The 19,176-nt window shown below is 41.8% G+C and overlaps 1 protein-coding gene across 1 annotated transcript; it reads left to right on the forward strand.

Moving 5' to 3' along the window:
• Positions 1 to 4,571: 4,571 nt before the first annotated feature.
• On the forward strand, positions 4,572 to 8,276 carry COX7A2 (cytochrome c oxidase subunit 7A2). Its single transcript, XM_082758451.1, has 4 exons — positions 4,572 to 4,686; positions 5,697 to 5,786; positions 7,136 to 7,220; positions 8,055 to 8,276. Exons 1-4 carry the CDS (start codon positions 4,669 to 4,671, stop codon positions 8,111 to 8,113), a joined length of 252 nt encoding a protein of 83 aa, XP_082614577.1. The 5' UTR covers positions 4,572 to 4,668; the 3' UTR covers positions 8,114 to 8,276.
• Positions 8,277 to 19,176: the final 10,900 nt, after the last annotated feature.

Raw genomic sequence — 19,176 nt, forward strand, 5'->3', positions numbered from 1 at the left:
AGATGAAGTCACGGTGTCCCTGTCTGACACTTGCCAGGGCAGTGTCGCTGTCCCAGTTTTCAGTGTCATGTGTTGTTCATGTGTTGTATTTGGATTTGACCACCTGTCACCTGCCCTCTTCAGCGGCACCTTTCTGTAGTATTTGCTACTAGGGCTCAGAAATAGAGAGCGGTGCCCCTCTCCCTTCTCAGTGCCGGGTAGGTGGTTTCCAAGCCTCACCCAGTTGAGGCAGTGCCCAAGCACGGGAGATCATAAGCTTCCTGGAAGTGGCTGATGCTAGGAGAGCCTGCTTATGAATGACTCTTTCCTGGAGAGAGTAATTTGGGAAGCTAGGATATGTCTCTGTCTTTTGAAGGAGCTCTCTGAACAAATTCTCTTGTGTATGACCAAGTTCCTTTTGGTCTTGTGTCTACAATGTGGTCAACATAACTGTAACAAAGCAGCATGTCCTCTCAGGTAGGTATTATTAAATTGGGTTGGGCTATGTGGGGAGTTGTTGGTTGCACTCAGAAGGAAGAGTTAACAGTTCATAACTTAAATGTGAAGGATCCTTTAAAGCCTTTGCCTCCCAAGGTCACATCAGCACTGAAACACGATTCTCAGCAGCCTGGTTTTTCTTTAATTATGAATGTTAAACCTTGAAGAATGCAAGCCTCGTATTTTTATAGAAATATCCTTGGGATGAAAGGCCATGAAAATCTACTGTCAAGTAATATCCACAGGCATATGTATCTTCTTGAATCTGTCAAATAGCACAACGAACATACTGGCATTTGCTCTGGATTCACAGCAGGCGTTACTGACTGCACCTTTCTCAGATGCTGTAGCTGTGGTGGGGGGAACATCACTATTATGTCTGTAGACACACATGTCCAGAATTCAGGTGAAATATCCAGTGGAAAAATATGGCTAAGCCTAATGTAGAATATACATTCAATTACTTAAAGTTACTGATTGGAATGCAGCTGGAGATGAACAGGTTGTAACCATGGAGTAATCTGGAAGTGCTGAAAATGATTGTCTTCAGGAACTGTTTGTCATAAGAACTGATCTTGCCTGAAAACTTGTGATTTAACCTTGGTCCTTTATCTTTTGTCTTATAGAAATTCTGCATTTATTACCTCACTTTGTTCCCTGCAACTGAACTAGCTGTAATGACTTAAAAGCGAAGAGGGTAACTATGCAAGGGCCTTCAGGAATGTCCAAAATAAAATACAAAAATAAATCAAGCCAGTCCCATGAGGGTTTGTATTGATCTAGTCAATGACTTTAAAAAAAAAAAAAGTCTTTAATGACTACATGTGTTGAAAAGCCTACCAAAAAAACTCCTCCATACTTGAAGGAATAGATGTGGATCTTCATGCTACTCTTATTTCTAGGTCTCTCTATAGCAGTGCAGTCAATTTATGGGCTCTGACATAGAGAGTACAGTTGCATCTCTTCCTCAGATCAGAATTACTTTCATGAAAAATACCATGCGCTGTAGCTTACAGAATCTGTTCTAATTAGTGTATTTCCTTCTATACCTTAAATGTCAACACTTGACAGTTTTGATTTAGACAGATGACCAGTATGATAAGCCTGATGAGAATGAGCATCCTTATATGACCAAGTCTCAATTAAGAAACTGCCTTCCCCTGAGTCTCCAGTTCCAAACATGCTCAACCAGCATTTGAAATAAAATAATGCTATCTGTAGTTTGAGTTAATGCCAAATGCTGCTCTGTCTGAAGATGCTGTTGGAAATGTTCCTATTCTCTGTTGGAAATAAAGTGGGCAGGAATAATATAATGAATCAATAAATAGTGAAGCTCAAAAAGTTTTAAAAATTATTTGAAACAAAGTAGGTAGTGTTTTTCCAAACCCTTATTTCAGTTAAAGATGACCTGAAAGAACTGAACAGAATTATGTACAAGTACAGTTGATTGTGTTTGGATTTTACAAAGTGAAATGGTGAGATGTTTTAAGTAGAGTTAGAGGGACAGGAATTAATGACCTCCTTAAGTCTGTTGTGAAAATATGTGAGACTGGACCATGCTAGCAGTGGAAGAAATAGTTGTTTAGAAGCATGTATCCAGAATTAGTTTCAAAAGAATATATCCAGAATTCAGAGGTCAAAATTAGTGTAAGCTTCATGGTAGATGCTTGTAAAATTTGGAACAAATCCTTGTACTCTGTTATGTCTGATCATTCCCCCAAGGACCTTAGAAGTTTCCCATCTTTCTGTTAACCATGATACAAAGCTTCTGTCTTGGGGAAAGCAAGTACTAACTACACTGCAATTTCTGACTGCAATCATAGATTGGTGTTAGGTCCAAGTTATGCTATTCAGAGTCATATCTGGTCCTGCTTGCTGTCTTTTCAAGCTGCTGCTGTCTCTGCCACTGAAAACAGATTCCATGCAGCAACATCCCAGAAAGCTTCTTGCCTATGCAGGGTTTAAAGCAGTGGACTTGATATAAAAATAGGGGATGATATACTGCCAGTCAGTCCAACAAAAAAAACACCCACACACAAAGCAGAGTGTACACTGTAACACCATCAAGTTCTTTTAATGTAGTTTTAGTGTCTTACACAACTAAATATAACTTAGCAAATAAGTTGTGTTTTCTCCCATACCCAACATGGATTTTGACGGGGCTAATCAATTATTTTGTTTGCAAGAAAAAAAGTGAACCAGTGGGCAGGCAAGATTCCAGAAGTTTTTAAAAAAAGATTGTGTTCACCTATCTCATTCTGCCAGGGGTTTCTGCATCTGCAGGCACATTGAATGCTAACTTGGTTGTTTTTCTTAATGTAACTTCCATTGCCAGTTTAGAGAGAAAATTATTTTGTGCTAGTAACTACTCATCAAATAGATTAATGGCCATGCTCCTTCAAATCTAAACAGAACTTTTAACAATGGGTAATGATTAACAATTCATTGTTCTTCAATAAAATACGTGCAAAAGTTACTCTAGCCCCTTAAGGAAAAGCAGTCTGATCTTTTAGTAAAATATCCCTACCCTCAGGTTGCAGTTTCTCTTCCTTTCACTCAAGCTCTTTTTCTCATAAAACAGCAAACACAGATGACAATGGTTCTTGCTCTAAGCAACACTCTTGTAGCTCTGATTGGTACGTAACCCACATACCAAGTTTAAGTGTGGCCTTTCTGTTGTGAAGTGTATTTTGCTAGGCAATAGCACTACAGCTCATGTTTAAACATACTGGGAAATAGTCCACACAGCAGAAATTAAGCAATAATCACTCTGCAGATTATGATAATCTAACTAGTATTTAAAATCCAGTATTTAAAATTTAAAACCAAGTATATAATAACCAGAATATGAATTATGCACTCCTGAAAGATTTCAAGAGTAATGAATGGAAATCTATCTTACAGTAGTAGTAATGTATTCTAAGTGTTATTCTATAATACACTGCTTGAGTGTTTGGAAACTTTATTAAATAATTCATCCAAGTTATTTTTTTACAACACTTCATTTTTCTCTGACTATGCTATCTAAAAGGTATTTTAAATTTCATACTCAGCTAAGGCTGTATCTATAAATACCCCTACATTTTTGCATTTTTAAATAGTTTCTTTCTGGGGCATCTCATCAGACTGAGAAGTGCTGTGCTTTGAGATATGATCCTTGTTATTTCTATACTAGGTTGAACACTGATTTGCTGTCTTTGACAGACGTTATTCATCATGAGGCTTGGCACCAGTGCGAAAAGCAGTGTAATGCCAAAATTGGAGTGCACTGCAACTGCAGCAAAACCACCGAGTAGTGCTCCTAACAGCACTGTATTTCAGGGTCAAGCTGAAGCGCAAGAAGATGAAGTTACAGGGATTGATCTACAATGCAGAGAACAGGCTTGTCAGAGGGCTTACTTAAAGGGCAAACAGCTGCTTCCTTTAGGTTCAAATAGGCTTGCATTTCATACAAATCTGGCTTTTTACCTCACTGTCTCTGATTGTGTATTGTAAATCATGAAAGTGAACTTGGGTTTTATTTATTTATTTATTTTCGCATGTAGAATACTCAGTATCCTTGCTACTAATAAAGTTTGAGGAAGTGGGTAGTATGTGCTTTAGTATTGTTCTTCCAATGTGTTGCAGCTCGACGAGGGATGTTGTGTTTATCCCAAGGAGCCTATGAGCCACTTGACTGGGACTGAGCACAGCTGCGGCTACCTCAGCACCTTGCCCCCAGTAGCATCATTGAATCATAGACTCCTGGAGAGGTTTTGGTTGGAAAGCACCTTAAAGATTGTTTAATTCTATCCCTGGCCATGTGCAGGGTCACCTCCCACCTGACCAGGTTGCCCAACGCCCTATCCAACCTGGCCTTGAACACCCCCAGGGATGGGGCACGCTCGAGGGTGTCAGTATGGTACTCTCCCAGGCTACCCTTCCGACCCTCTGCAGGTCCAAAAATTTTTAACAAAATCTTCCTCGGCGCCGGCCTGCAGCGATAATTTCACCGAGGGCCAGCTTTGACCTAGAGGAGACCGAGAAAACCCTCGGCTCCATCACTTTCCCCCTCCCACCCACAAGCGCCGGCGGCCGCCATTTTGTGCGCGGCAGGGCGGCGCTGAGGGCCCGGCCGCTTCCCGCCGGGGCCGCCTCCCCTTCCGCTGCCCTTGCCGCTGCTGCCGGGAGGTGACGGGACCAAGAGCCGCGATGTGGCGGAGCCTGCTGGTGAGGGGCCCGGCACGGCACGGGGGAAGGGGCAGGGGGCTCCCCTGGGCGCTGGGGGCGAGTTGCAGGTGGAGGTCCCGCTGCCATTTCGGGTCCCATCCCGCTCGCCCCACCTAGTGAGCGGCCCCCAGCGCTTGGAGGGACCGCGGCTTCCTCGCTGGGTCTAGGCCGCTGCTGTGACTTTACTATTTTTAAAAGGGAGAGGTTGTGTGTGTTTGTGTGGGGTGGGAGGCGAGGGAAGAACCGGCATCATCCCTCTGCCTGCCCCCTGGCAGCGGTGGTCGTTGTAGGGGTGGTGGTGGTGTTACTTCGTGGTGGAAGAGGGAGATCCTCCTCTTTTTGTGGGACACTGTTGAAAGCATAGAGATTACTGAAAGGTTCAGCTGAGTCTTAATTTTGAGACGTGGCAGACCTTGAGCCACCAGAAGGATTTCATTGTGGTGGCCTGTCCTGAGCACCTCTGCAATTCTGCAGCAGGAATTTCACGTCCTGGCTGAGCGTCTGTGAGCTGTGCAGGTAACATTGCCTCCTGCAGCCCTCTGAAGGTCAGTCAGCTCTTCTGCAGGCTGCTAGCTGCTGAGCTGCAGCTGCGAGAGAAGATGCTCGTCTGCACCAACACACCTGTCCTAAATACAGCTCCCAGTGCTGTATTTAAAAGTCAGGGGGCAGTCACAGCAAATGGTGCCTAAAACTGAGGTCTGAGGGGGCTGGGGATGAGATCTTTCTCCCCAAAGGGTGCTAACATAGAAGACTTGTATGGTGCAGACCTGTAAATCTGTTGTTTCTTACTGAAAGTAGTTGTTTTGAGTTTTTCCTTTTTAGCTAGCCAGTCAATCCATCCATTAAGTAGTCTCTTGGAGGATTTACTGAATTTCAAATCAGTGTTTTGTGGTGAAGCTTTTTTTTTTTTTTTTTCTTTTCCCTGAAGCGGCCCCATTCACTTCCATCCCATTGTGGTTATAGCTGAAAAAATCCACTGTTCCTAAAATGCTGTTTATCTTTTATTTTAGAGTCTTCGTCAAATTTCTCAGAGGACCATAAGCACTGCTTCACGCAGGCAGCTTGAAAACAGAGTTCCTGAGAAGCAGAAGCTTTTCCAGGTATTGAGTGAACGGTGTATCACCTTGTAGAATAGCAAGGTTTTGGTAGATTGTAATTGCATATATATTGTTTATAAAGAATAAAGTTTCTATGCGTAGTTGGTACTGTACAGAATATGACAGAATACTCTGAAATGGACAGGAGAAGTAGGTACTATGAACAAATAAAGATCAAGAGTGAGAGAACAGAACTATACTGAAAAATCAAACTTAATCATGCACGTATGTTGTCTTTGAGCCCCATAATGAGGATGTGACATTATTATATTTTCTAGTTATGATATTTTCCAGTTATGAAAACGCAGAAAGTCTTAGAGAACTGGATTTCCTCCTAGAAAAATACTGAATATTTAAAAATCGTTTCTGAATGCATTTCGTCCTGATTGGTAGGCCACCTAGTGAGAACTAGTGGTTCTGCAAATCCAGAAGCAGTGGATACTGAAGAGCATACTCATAACTACGTGCCTTAACCTGGAGCAATAGTTTCATATTGAGGGTAGATGAGACTGAATTTAGGAACATGAAAGGGGGAAATGTGTTAATAGTTTAACATTTTAATAGTTTTTGTGTCTTGTTGCTTTCCTTTCACCTGAAAGAGAAGGCCATTTTTGATGGGACACTACCTGAAGAGCACAGTGTTCAATGACAGCTAGAGAGAAGCAGGATGTTGATGATGGGGAAGGTCAGAGATTCTGTTTCTGCTAGCTGGTGATTTCTACATAACATGTAGAAATCACCTGTCTGGCCAAGAATTGTTTCTTTCTCTAGTTCCTTTCTTGTGCAGCAGCAAGTTCAGCTGGACAGAGCTGTGTATCACCAGCACTAGAGGCAGGCTAGAATTCCAGAGCAGCATAAACATGCCAGCAAGGGTTAAGATCATGTGGATCCAGTGTCCAGGGAGTTTCACTTCAGGTTGAGCAGAACAGTTTCCTGTATGATAGCAGGAACAGTACAGAGAGGCTCCTCCCCTTGCCTCTCCTGTTCCTTATAGTGAGGCCTGACTGTTCTGAAAGCTGATGGGAAGTTCCTAGGGGTGGAAATTGTAACCTGTGGGCCCGAAGGGGCTGGCAGCCGGTGTCTCAAGTGTTTAAGCATATGCTGGTCACTGTTTTAGAAATGAACATGCACACCATTACTACACCTGCATAGCAAGTGGTTCACCTGATAGCAGAGTGAAAACTTGAAAGACGAGGCTGAATCTAAATGGGGTTTTAAAGATTTTCAGTCTTTTGTGGGTAGTGAAGATAATTTTGTGAAATAATCCTTGTTCCAGGTAATTCTAGTTACGTTAACACAATATAGGAAGAACTGTATTTAAATAGTTTCATTTTGTCCCTTGTTTCCATTAGGAGGATAATGGCCTCCCAGTGTATCTTAAAGGTGGTGCAATGGATGGGCTGCTGTATAGAGTCACCATGGGTCTCACGGTTTTTGGTAAGGCTAATACTAAAACATTTATGCTTTAGTACAATTTCCAACCTGCTAATACTAAAATACTTTTTTGGTATTATCTCCAACATGACGGACACTTCCTCTGTAAATTAGTTATTTGTCTTCTTAAGTTTGTTCTTTAGAATATGTAAAATGTATGTAGAGAAGAAAAAACTTTGGACCTACTATGTATTTGTTTTCTCAAATTTGGCTTCTCATCTGAAACCTTCCCCCCACCCTTACTAATAGTACAATGTGCTGAATACTCCTTCAGAATTCATGTAAAAATGTTAGACAAAGCACAAATAACTAAGAAAACTTACTCTGAAAAGGACTAAAATGTAGTTATAACACATACATATACCGGTTTTCTCACTAGTTAGACTCTTTTAAGTGTTAGGTGATACTTGAATTACTGAGGTTTCATGTGCTGTGAAAACAAGCAGAATATATCCAAACTTCATGGTACTGCCTATATTTATATGTAATAAGCAACTTATTTGTTGCTTGTTACATGGCTTTGTAATAGCCTGTAATTAACTATACTGATATCCAAAGGATTTTCTGTTCATTTACCTTAAGAATGAGTAACCATTGCTTTATTATCATCTATGTAGTTTCTGCAAACATGCCTCTCCCTACTTTTTTCTTTATTTCTATGCCTTTTTTTTTTTTTTTTTTGTATGGTCTGTGGAGAGATTTATTTATTTATTTTTTTACTGAAACACAAATTGCTTATTGTAAATCTTTCTATAGGAACAAACTGAGAAGGGAAAGCTGACTTGAAAGAAATTCTTCTTAGCATTTTGAAAATCTTTTTTTTGTTTCTTTCTTCAGGAACAGGGTACGTTCTTTATGAGCTGATGGTAGCTTCAATGCCCAAGAAGCAGAAATGACTCCAGTTCAAGATGTCCCAGTGACTAGCATCTCTTCGTCCAATTCCATGTGACTATGATGGCAGCTTATATTTACTATAAGCACCTGGCTTAATGCTTGAAATCATAATTTAATTGTAACATGTTAACTGCAATCAATAAAGCAGTTCTTATGTTGCTTTGAGGTGGTGTGGTCTGTACTGTGTATTCTCTGTTAGAGTGATTTTACTTCCAGGAAATGTACATTGAGTTGATCAGTATGCAGATAACTGAATTGTGAGTATGTTAGTGCTTTGAAGGTGAGTTAAATGCCCTGAATCCTCATGAGAAAATAATACCTTGTCTTTATTACAGGAATTTTATCTTCTTGCTTCAGTGGAGCAAATTAATCTGGAAATAAATTATTGGAATTAGACTAAATGTACATGGAAGTTAATGTTGAGGATTTGATAATTACTCTGCATCTTTGCTAACAACTTCAGCTGCTGGGAGATTTCCCAGGGATAACCAGGAGTAACTATTGGCTGTTATTGTGTATTTAGGAACAACTGTTATATCTGAAGTAGCTAATGCTGTTAGTGGGAATGCCTGGTATAAAAAAAGCTGCTTCTAGGAAGCATCTTTAAGTTGGTGGGTGACATGAGAATCACTTAAAAGCTGCCCTCATGCCTCTTACTGCAATTACTGAGGAAGAGCATTTCTGAGAACCAGTGTTAGCTGAGCATCCCAGCTAGGTTTTATGTTCCTAAGCACAATGTACCTTTGTAGTCTTGCTGTCAAGTTGCTACCTACCTGCGCTTCATTGTGTGTGCTTGAACTTGTCTTGACTGTCTGAAGGCAAACAATCCAGATAACTGGCAGGGGCAGCGTTCAAAAGTGTTTGAATCTTATCCCACATTCTGAGGTGGAAATGAAATGTTGGGCCGTATCCCAGAAGGGTGTATTTTGGAAACGCCATTCTCACAGCATATATTGCATTGTTCTCTGAGATCACTGTGTGATTCCATGTGTGGAACTTTTTTTTTTAATAGTCCAGGGAGGTGAGAGGCACATGTCAGGGGTGGAATCTCAGAATTCCAGTCAGTGTCTCCATCTGTTGCTGCTGTCTACAATAACAAACACTCATCTGTTTCCCCTCTATGTCCTTGTTAGTCTGATGTTGTCTGTGCAACAAATAAAGCTTCTAAAAAAAAATAAACCATTGTCTCAAAGAAACAGTGGGTCTTCCAAAATGTGACAGTGAGCACAAAAATCTAGCTTCCTGTGACAGTGCTATTTTAAGCCTCTTCTGGATTAAATTGTTTGAGAATTTTTCATTGCTCTCCTGGAGAACCAGAATATGCTTGTAAACTTGAGGCAACCGGGAAGGGAAGAGGCACTATGCTCTGAACTTGAGCAGAATAAAAGATCTTCAAAAGGTGTGTGAGGGGAAAATACCCCTCAATGGTAGTCTCTATGCAGTGTTTGGGGTGTGGGAATCTGTTTTAAAATAGCATAAATTATAAGGATCCTGTTATCAGGTAGGCAGTGAGTCGTGCATTTCTGTGTGCGACCTAGCAGAGCATGCAGCCTTCCTTGCTCTTGCAGCTCAGCAGCTGTGAGCGGTGCTGTTGCAGCAGCTTTGCTGGTGGAGCAGCGCAAAGCAAGCCAGCAGAGAGGTCTTTGTGCAGCAACGTCACCTGGATTTATAGACTGAGCCTGCTGGTGTTAACTGCAACCGAGCCAGAAGCTGCCTGCTGACAAAAAGCTGTTTCGGAAGTCAAAGCAAAGCCAGGCACGAGGGAAATGTTTAGCACTGAAGGCCAACAACGAGGGCAAGGGAATCGCTATTTAAACAACAACGTGCCTGGCTTGGCCACTCTTGTAACAGAGGGGATCGTGGTCCTGGTGCTGGGCTGATGCCCCCGTAGGAGATCCACAGTGGTGGGAGCAGCCCATGGGCCACTGAAGGTGAGCAGGGAAATGCCTGTCCTCTGTTCAGCCTGTGGTTACTGCCCTTCCATCAGTATTTTCTGGAGCTAGGCATTAAGCTGATATGCAATATTGCTACCTTACTGCAGCCCTGGTTTTGATTTATGTGCGGAGTATTTTCTGTTTCCCAAAATGGGAACCACTAGTTCACATAACCTTTATTTTTAGTTTTTCATGTTATTGGGAATGGTAGCTATGATTTTGGCGATGTTACACTTGAGAAGATGGGAAAGCCTCTTGGAGTTGAAGACAGAGAACACTGTCCTGGGCTCCACTGAGCTGGATTATTCCAAATGTCACCCCGAAAATACAGAGAATGCCTTCTGCTGGATAAGTGATGAGTACGCCATCTCTGCCACCCTATTTTTCATTATTTAACTTGTTAAGTTTGCATTGTTTTAAGCTTAACAAAGAAAGCTTACTAGTGTGCCAGCTTTGGCAGAACAGAAAAATAGTTCATGCTACTGTAAGAGAAGTGGATATTTGAATTGTAATCAGACAGATGAAACATCAAAATTAAATCCAAAGAATTGTTTTTCTAGTTTAAGCATCCCTTTCTGGGACTCCAGACGTACAGACCATGTTTTACTTTCTCCATCAGGAAGATGGCTCAGGACTATCTACTCCTAGAACTGTGCCCTGGGCTGCGTTTTCTTGGCTGCTGAAGGTATGTATAAACCCAAGAGGCCTGGCGCACACAAACATTTCCCCAGTAGAAGTCTGATGACTAATAATACACAATATCACAGCACCAGCTTCCTAAAAGACAGCATGAAAAAAATGTTCACAAACTCAGAGGAAAACACCAGAGATCTCCTAAGTGTATGATCTTGTCTATGCTTTTTTTTTCTTTCTCTCTCTTTTTTTTTTCCCCAATCCTAGAGTAAAAATACCACTTTTTCTAATGTTGCTTACATTGGGTATTGCTGCTCTGAACAAGAAGCAGGCATGCTGAATTTATTTTGGCATCTTTTGGAAGCTATACTTCCTTATTCTCCCATTCTTTCCCCATTTCATTACAAATGAAAGAGCTGGAGATTGAGCTTCACAGTTGCCAGCATGAATCAAAGACATGTGAAATCAATCTGATCAACCTGACTTGACCCTAAGTGAGGTGTGTAGGTGATGAGTAAGTCAGAACCAACATAACTTTCATGTGCATACTTGTGATTTTTTTTTTAAAGTTCCTTTTAATAATAACACCTTTTAATCTAACTTGCCTGAGCCCTTTCACTTATTTTTACAGTACTCAGTCAGAACTGCTGGAAAAATAATGGCTAGTCCAGAAACACAGCCTGAGAAGGATCCCTTGGCTATGTTGTGCTGGTTTTCTCAATGTGAGTATTCAGGACTTCAAGCTCAGTGGGCAGTGCAGACAAGCTGTCAGATACATTTTGGTCTTGTCTCAATATTTCTCAACATTTATTCTTGTTGGTCACAGGTTTTCTATTAGGCGAACTGATCACAGGCTTTTTCTCGGTTTTCTCAATAAGGTACATTCCTCCCTGCAACAACTACGTGGTCAAGATCCCCGTGTTGTTGTGGGAAGCTCAATTCACTCGTAGGACTGATGAGGGACTTGAGGGAAGTCTGTCTCCTGTGCAGTCCCCAGCCTGACAGTCCTGGTCTCAGCTCCACTGGGACTGCCACTGCCTGTGACCAAAATACTCTTTCCCATTGCAAATAGCCTGCAGAGTCCTAGAGAAAACTGCTGAAGATGGATGAGTCTGTCCTTTTCTAAAGTGCTTCTGCCTATGAGTTTCCAGCCCACCAATCTGAACTTTCAGAATGGTAAGGATCTTTCTTCTCCTGTTTGTAATTATCTTTCCTATTCCTCTGCAATATTTTACTGTTACAACCAAATTTTTCTGGAGAAACTGTCTGTCCCCTGTCTTGTCAAATCTTTGCTGGTTGCAGGAAGACAAGATGATATCTGGTGGTCATGGAAATAAACAGGAAAGGAATGATCAAGGAAGTTCAAATGATTTATAAGCTTTACATATAGCAGAATTTGGAAGAAGCTACAGCGGAAAAGAAGACAGGAGGCTGGGAGGTTTAGAGATACCTGATTTAAAACTTCCTAAATATAATTGTTAAAAACACCAAATGAGGTGACTGAATTTTTACAGTGTTGCTTCATAAAGCGTATTGCAGAATAGGTGCTCTTGTTCCTCTGCGATCAATACTTGTTTGATAGCTAATGGAGAAGTAAAATAGGAGTAGTGTGTCTTGTGATATATCAGTCTAACAAAAAAGTTTCTCTATCATTAGAGCTATATTAAGAAATAACTCTCTTCTCAAGGCTGCCTGTGAGGTTCATCTACAGATGCAGCTCCCTGTGCACCAGCAACAGCAGAGGAAAGTTTTCCTTGAAAAGAACAGTGAGGTATTCAGTGGAGATGCTTTATATGTGCTTTATAAGTGTGTCAGCTGCCACAAAGACCCAGAAACAGCTTGTGCTGTCTTAATTTATTTGTATTAAATATTTGGTAGAGAACTTTCTCAGGGTTGAAAGAGACATGTGGTTTGTTGTCCAGTTTTAACAAAATCTGAAACAGCAGCAAAAAATTAAATACTTGTAGATGGCTGTCTTTCATTTTCCACAGAAGTTTTCCATTTTTACTAAGAAAACTGGGCTGTGCAGGAACTGAAGTATGCGATCTGCCCTTGATGTTTGTACTACCAAATGAAGATCCCTCTAAGCACGTTCATGCAAATCTCCTGGGTTCATTCTCATCAACGTGACAGTAATGTTATGCATAGATATTCACGGATGCTTTGTGGAAAAAGAGAGGGAGGGAGATTCAGCGCTGCCGGAGCTTGCCCCACCTGCTGAAATAGGTGGCTCCCAATCCCCCTGAGCAGCTCCTGTTCCTGCAGGAGTGCAGGGAGGAGGCTGGGATTTCTGCAGGACCTTTAAGCTACAAACATGCTCTTTAACTAGTTGAATTATCTCTGTTTATTTAGTATCAAAATGATTCCACGTTGTTTCATCTCCACATGAGCACTTACTCTGGATGACTAATGCCTCGGGACCTGAAATTTATAATGGAAAGGCTGACACATACTTGCAATCTTATCTGCCGCAACACTATGCAAAAGGGAATTATATAATTAAAACTTCTTAACGATCTCTATTGCCCAGTGGGAAGCTACAAGCCCCAAAGGAGCCAGGCCAACTTTGTTATCAAGGTTTATTCAGTGACCTCTTAGGAGCAGCTGGGCACATCTTGCTAAATATAGTGGGATGTGCTAATACGTGCTGCTCGGGGGGTGTGGCCCTGGGGCCACCATGTCACGGCACTGGGAGGCTGGTGCACCTTCTCCCTACGGTGGTGATTTTCTGAACCAAGTGCCTAAAGTTAGCCTCCTAAGCTCGTATTCAGGCATTTACATAAATAGCCTGATTTTTTAGAAGAGCAATACCAAGAAATTCTCTTCTATTAAAGCCATACAAATAATAGAAACAATCTTACGACAACAACTCTGAAAGATTTTATTTTTTCTGGAACTAGCGCTCAAACATACGTCCAGATTTCTGGGAAAAGAAGAGAGGAACGGCAACTTTTGGTTACCTCAGCTTAATTAGTTGAGGGGTGTAAATGCATTTTCTGACAGGAAGTCACAACACTTGGGAATGGAGCAGGAGACACGTCATCTGTGTTACTAAGCAGCGGAAGTTGCATATGATGTGTTTTAGAGAGGCTGTCACAACCTCTGTCACAATCCTTGCCTTTCTGTTTGGGTCTAGAGCCAAAAGCAGTTGGGTAGGGACTGCAAACTACTACTAACCATCCAACAAACTGCTGATCAACATCAGGCACACTTGCTGGTCTCATTCAGGTTCCCAATGAGTAGGTATTTAGATGAGCAGACTACAGAGCATGCCACTGACAAAGGACTTGGCTGACAAAAATACCAGGGACAGAAAGTAAAAGTGCTCAATCCAGTTGCCTACACTTGGTCCTGGAGCCATCCAGAGCATCCTGGGCATCAGCAGCTGAGCCAGGCCCTGTGGACGGAGGGCGGCCAGGCTGCGCAGGCACTGCTGGTTTTGTTAACTGGGTCTTCATCAGCTACAGTGAGAGTTTAGGTGCTGGGTTCACATGCGGGCACCTAAATGTGAGCGTCTTAACCCAGAGCTGAATGCCACCCGAAGTGCAGGACAGAGCAATGGGTGCAGTCAATGTACTGAGCAGCAAAGCTGCGATGGCAAGGCCACAACACCCTCTGCCCTTGCAGCCTTTCCAGAGGTTAGAGAAGGAGATTCTGCAGTTTTTATTAGAAAATTAGGTCCAATCAGATACTTCTGGCATAAAGAAAGATACTTCATCCTGTAAATGCTGCTCTTCTTAACTGGGGAAGAGGATCATGATGGAATAAAGCTGAGCGGTGTTTCAGGGTGTAACTGAGTACCTTGTACCTGAAAAGCTGTTTGTTTAAAAATACTATGCAGATTGCAGATGTTTTTTTTTTTTTTTTTTTTGGTAATAACAATAAAAAAAGAGCTAGCAGCAAGCCCATTTCTGCAGACCAAGAATACATCACAACAGAAATCAGGACAGCGCCAGAAATGAGACATGTTCAATAAACTGGAGTGACTAAAAACTGACACGGTAGTGAGGCCAGAGGGAAAGCATCCAAGAGAGTGGAGGAAAGGGCACACAAGAGGAGACATTTTAACAGTGTCCTGCAAAGGCTCTCTGCAAACTCTGGAGGTGTTGATGCATGAGAGAGACACAGGTGAAAAAGGCTGCCAGCACAGTGTGGGTAGGAGCTTTCAAGTAACCTTTAATAGCAGAAACAAAACCCAATTGTTTTCTGTTTACACAACAGAGTGCTTCTGATACTGAAGCACAGGGCAACATCTATTTATAATCCAAATAAATCTTATGTTCTGGTATTTGGAACTGTCAGCATTCAACATATTGGGAAGCAGCAGCCACAAGGCTGCATTAAAAAGTAGCAGTTTAAATCTGCATTGCTTTGCTCCTTGTATTTCCCCCCTTATTTTCTAGACAATTATGAGTTGTGCAGGAGAAACAAATTTCTTGTTTTTTCTGAAGTTAGCTTGAATGGAGTTCATAAATGTCCAGACAGGTGATTCCTAGGCAGATTCCTTTAATACTTGTGCTTGACTCTTGATTTGCTTGCTGGACTTTTTTCCCACAAAAGGTCAAAATTTCCATGCTCATCAACAAGGGTTTCCTGTGATAGTGACAAAACAAGTTATTAGCTATTGCCAGCCATTAAGGAATGGCTTCCCTAAGTGTAGTAGTATGGAGGATTTCTCTTTGCAGCCTTAGTGTACTTTAAATAATAGGGGATGAACTAAATGGACTTTCAGCATCATGTCCAGCCTCATTTCTTACGGTTCCAAGCATTCATATCAGATTCACTAATAAGTATTTAAGCTTTTGACTGTTTGTCCTGCTGAACTTGCAGGAAGTTTGGGGCTGACATTTAAATCCTCTAAACCTTCATGGAAAGATGCATATCAGGAAGAGAGGGCAGCACAAACTGGGCATTGGCAGCTCCAACCTGCTCCTCAGCCAGGGGAATCGCCACATCCCTTCCTACTCTCAGACCCTTTTGTGACTTTTGGGGAGAGAAGGACAGCATCAGTGCCCAGCCTCATGACAAGGCATTCAGCCTTAAAATTCCTCCAGTATCATTAATTCTTCTCTTGTCTGCAACAATGTAATCAGGTTACTCATTAGGTCATGCAGCTTGAACTTTGAATGTCTTGTCCTTGCAGGCACAAGCTTTCCTTTCCCATAAGCCTACATACCGCCTACACAGACCCTGCTGTCACAGTATATAATTATATTTTATTGATATAGATGTACTGAGAAGAATTAGCAAAATGTTCAGCTTCAGAGCCTGGCACTGCACCATTTCACACCTTGCTGTGGATTAATATCATCTGCTTCTTTGTAGTGGGTGACTACATTGGAAGAGTTGAAGGGTTACCAAATGTAAGGGAGCTCATGGCTATTGAACTTTTATTGTACTTGAATTAAACTCAGACACTTCTGTGTTGTTCTGCAAGTAGCAGCCAGTGGCTGATGATTTTTAAACTTTTAAACAGGCTTTTATAAGACTCCACAATTGCACTAGAAGGCCTGTTCTCTTCTATTTATACCTCTGCATTTGAATGATTTATTTACTTTCCCAGCTCTGCTTACTTGTTGCCATGATCATTCCTTACTTCCAGAGTATTACACGACGGGAAAAATAGGTTATAGAAATTAAATTAATAAATAGTTGCTATGGAAAATACCTGGTGAGGTAGATAATTATTTCATAGCTGTAACACTCTGCAGGGGCACTGCTTCAGTAAATGAGTGGATTTGAGACAGAACCAGTCCTCTGTGAACGCAGTTAGTACAAGAAGCCATTCCTCATTACGAGAGGTCAAACCAGTACTGCTCTCTGAATACCAGCTCTGAAGTGAAATTATCCAAATAAATAAACACCAGGCTGAGTTCCTCTCATGCCATTGACTGGAAATCTCTCAGAGAAGGCAGGGCCTGCAGGAAGCAGTTTGATGTATTTTTCCTTCAGCATTTGATGGATACAGATATAATACCATGCAATACTGGCTTTATGGCTGATTTAGAAAGGAATAAACAACACGCTGAAAAGGTCAACCTTTGTGTTGTAAGGGAAGAACGGGCCTCCTAAATGACGGCATTAAGGCAATGCCTAATTCCCATACAATGTGGTGACAGATGCGGTGACAAACCAGCAAAGTACCTACGGGGTCGGTGCATGGAGGGCACTGGTAGCAGCACAGCTTTGCCCGTGTAGCAGCACTAAATGCTGCATCCTTTCAGTGTTTAATGTTCAAGGAGCTGACGCTTTTTGGATTCTTCTGCTGCGTAAAGCTTACACATATGTTGGCGTACATATGAGTAAAGGCATTTATCATGTTCGTACATAAAAGCAGCTGCAACTGGCTGTTGGGAAGCCACAGAAGCAAAATCTAGTGTGATATCCACATGGAAAATGATATTCAAGGTTTACAGTGCTGAAATGCAGAACGTCCTGTTTTATTCTGCTCTGGCAATACAGCCCGAGGAAACAAGGAAAAATGCCAGAAGCACAAAGTATCCTAATTTACTCTAGACCCCAAACTATTCCAAATTTTCTAAGGAATCCCTAGATACCTGCAAAACCACTACCACATACCCACATGAGAAATGGGAAACATTTTAAAAAGTATAAATACAAATTCACATTTTGATTTTTTTACTTTTAAATTTGTCATAAGGTCTCATTTTATTCAGTTTAAAGAGCAAAGAAAATGGCAGAGCTGGAGTGCATGGTCTTAATGTGTTTAACACTTGTCTAGGAAACAAGCAGACAGGAGAGTGTTAGTAAATGTTTATGCATTTCAGAAATGCCTTCTGCATCACATATTATGTACTCAGACTATGAATGTACATAGCAACAGAGCTGATTAAAAACAACCCGTTTTGCCTTTTAATTGCTGTGATATACGGCAGCACGAGCTCTCAGTGCAGTTGGTTGGTGTGTTTTGCATGTAAATGAGCGGGAGCATGGTTAGTATGGTCAGTTAAAGGTAAGAATGAAGTCCTGCTGCCCTAGGAATCAATGAGTTATTTGCTCTTGCCATCCTGAGCCTTATTTCATCCAGGAAATTGAGCAAAGCTCAGCTGTGAGGGAAGGGGGAGAGTGCTCTCGTCATATATACATCATACATATGTCATCATGCATCATCCCACTGGTGGCTGTGAGGTCCTTGCCCCTCCATCAGACCCGCTGATTCCAGCACTTTCGCTCACGTTAATTCAGTTGTAACATTAGTAGCAAAGTGTTTATACATATAAAAACAATTGTTCTGAGTGATTTGTATTTTAAATGGAATAACACATATTCTCTTCTTTTCTCATTGTTGGCATTAATTGATTTTAACAAATGCAAAATCTTGGTCATCCTATGATGGAGAAATCCAGAGCACATTATAAAAAGCAGTCTTGGTGCGCAAGTGATAAAAAATACCTCGTTTGCATTAATTCACTTCCTGTGAAGGATATCTTCTCACAAGCCCCTACGTCCATTCTTCTGAAGCTATTGTTCCCGTGACATACCACATTTATATTGGTGTTCTTGGCATGCTTGCTCAGGAAATGAAATTAAAATTAAAAACTCAAAATGAATTTCTTAGAAATACTGCCTTTCCGTATATCAGATCTGGATAGGAAGAAATTAAATTCCTTATGCCAAAATGCTGAAGGAAAAAATCCAACTCAACAGCTGGGCAAGAGGGTCAATAGGTCAAGAGCATCTGACAGTTTATCGGTGAAGGAGATGCTGCTTTTGGGAAGCACATTTTATCAATACCAGACAGCTGAAGCCGTGGCATGTCCCTAAGAGCAGCTGACTCACTTCCAAAGTGTCTGGAAATGTCAGCGCACGTCTTCTGATTATCACTTTCTTTTCAGCATGTGGGTCTGCATGCAGATGGCAGGACTGCCGCAGAGATGAAGACAGCTGAATTCAGCTCAGGAGGGACATGTCCTTCCGTCGACACGTCCTTGATCTCCCAGTCCTGCGGAAAAGGGCCCGGGAGCCTTCCTCCAGCACACTATCAATCTCCGCTATCGGGCACTTCCACCCCAGCTGGACCCTGTCCTGACTGCTCGGAGCTTCACGTGCGTGCAAAAAGCTGACGGGGGCCAACACGCTGCTGAAATCTTACAGGCCTCTTCCAAACAGACCTCCCAGAGGTGTTGGTGCTCCTCAGTTTTGCAAGATTTCTCCCCTCCACCTTCATCTGCCCCTTTCTGCAGCTTTTATCATTTTGTTTTCCAGGTGAATTGTATATATATATATACACATATATATATGAATTGCTTGTATTTAGGATAATGATAATTATTTTATTCAATGATTTTATTTACAATCCTAGTAATTACTATCCTATTAATTGGTTTTATCATCGTCCCGCCGCCCCGCTCCCGCACCTGCAGCGCCGTGCCCGCGCCGTGCCGCCAGGAGGCGCCGCCGCACCGCGAATGGCGCAGCCCCGCGGCGTATGGGGTGTATAGGGCGGGGGGCGTATGGGGCATATAGGGTGGGAGGCG

This window comes from Aythya marila, assembly GCF_965140915.1.
Source record: "Aythya marila genome assembly, chromosome: 3".
In the NCBI taxonomy this organism is placed as follows: domain Eukaryota; kingdom Metazoa; phylum Chordata; class Aves; order Anseriformes; family Anatidae; genus Aythya; species Aythya marila.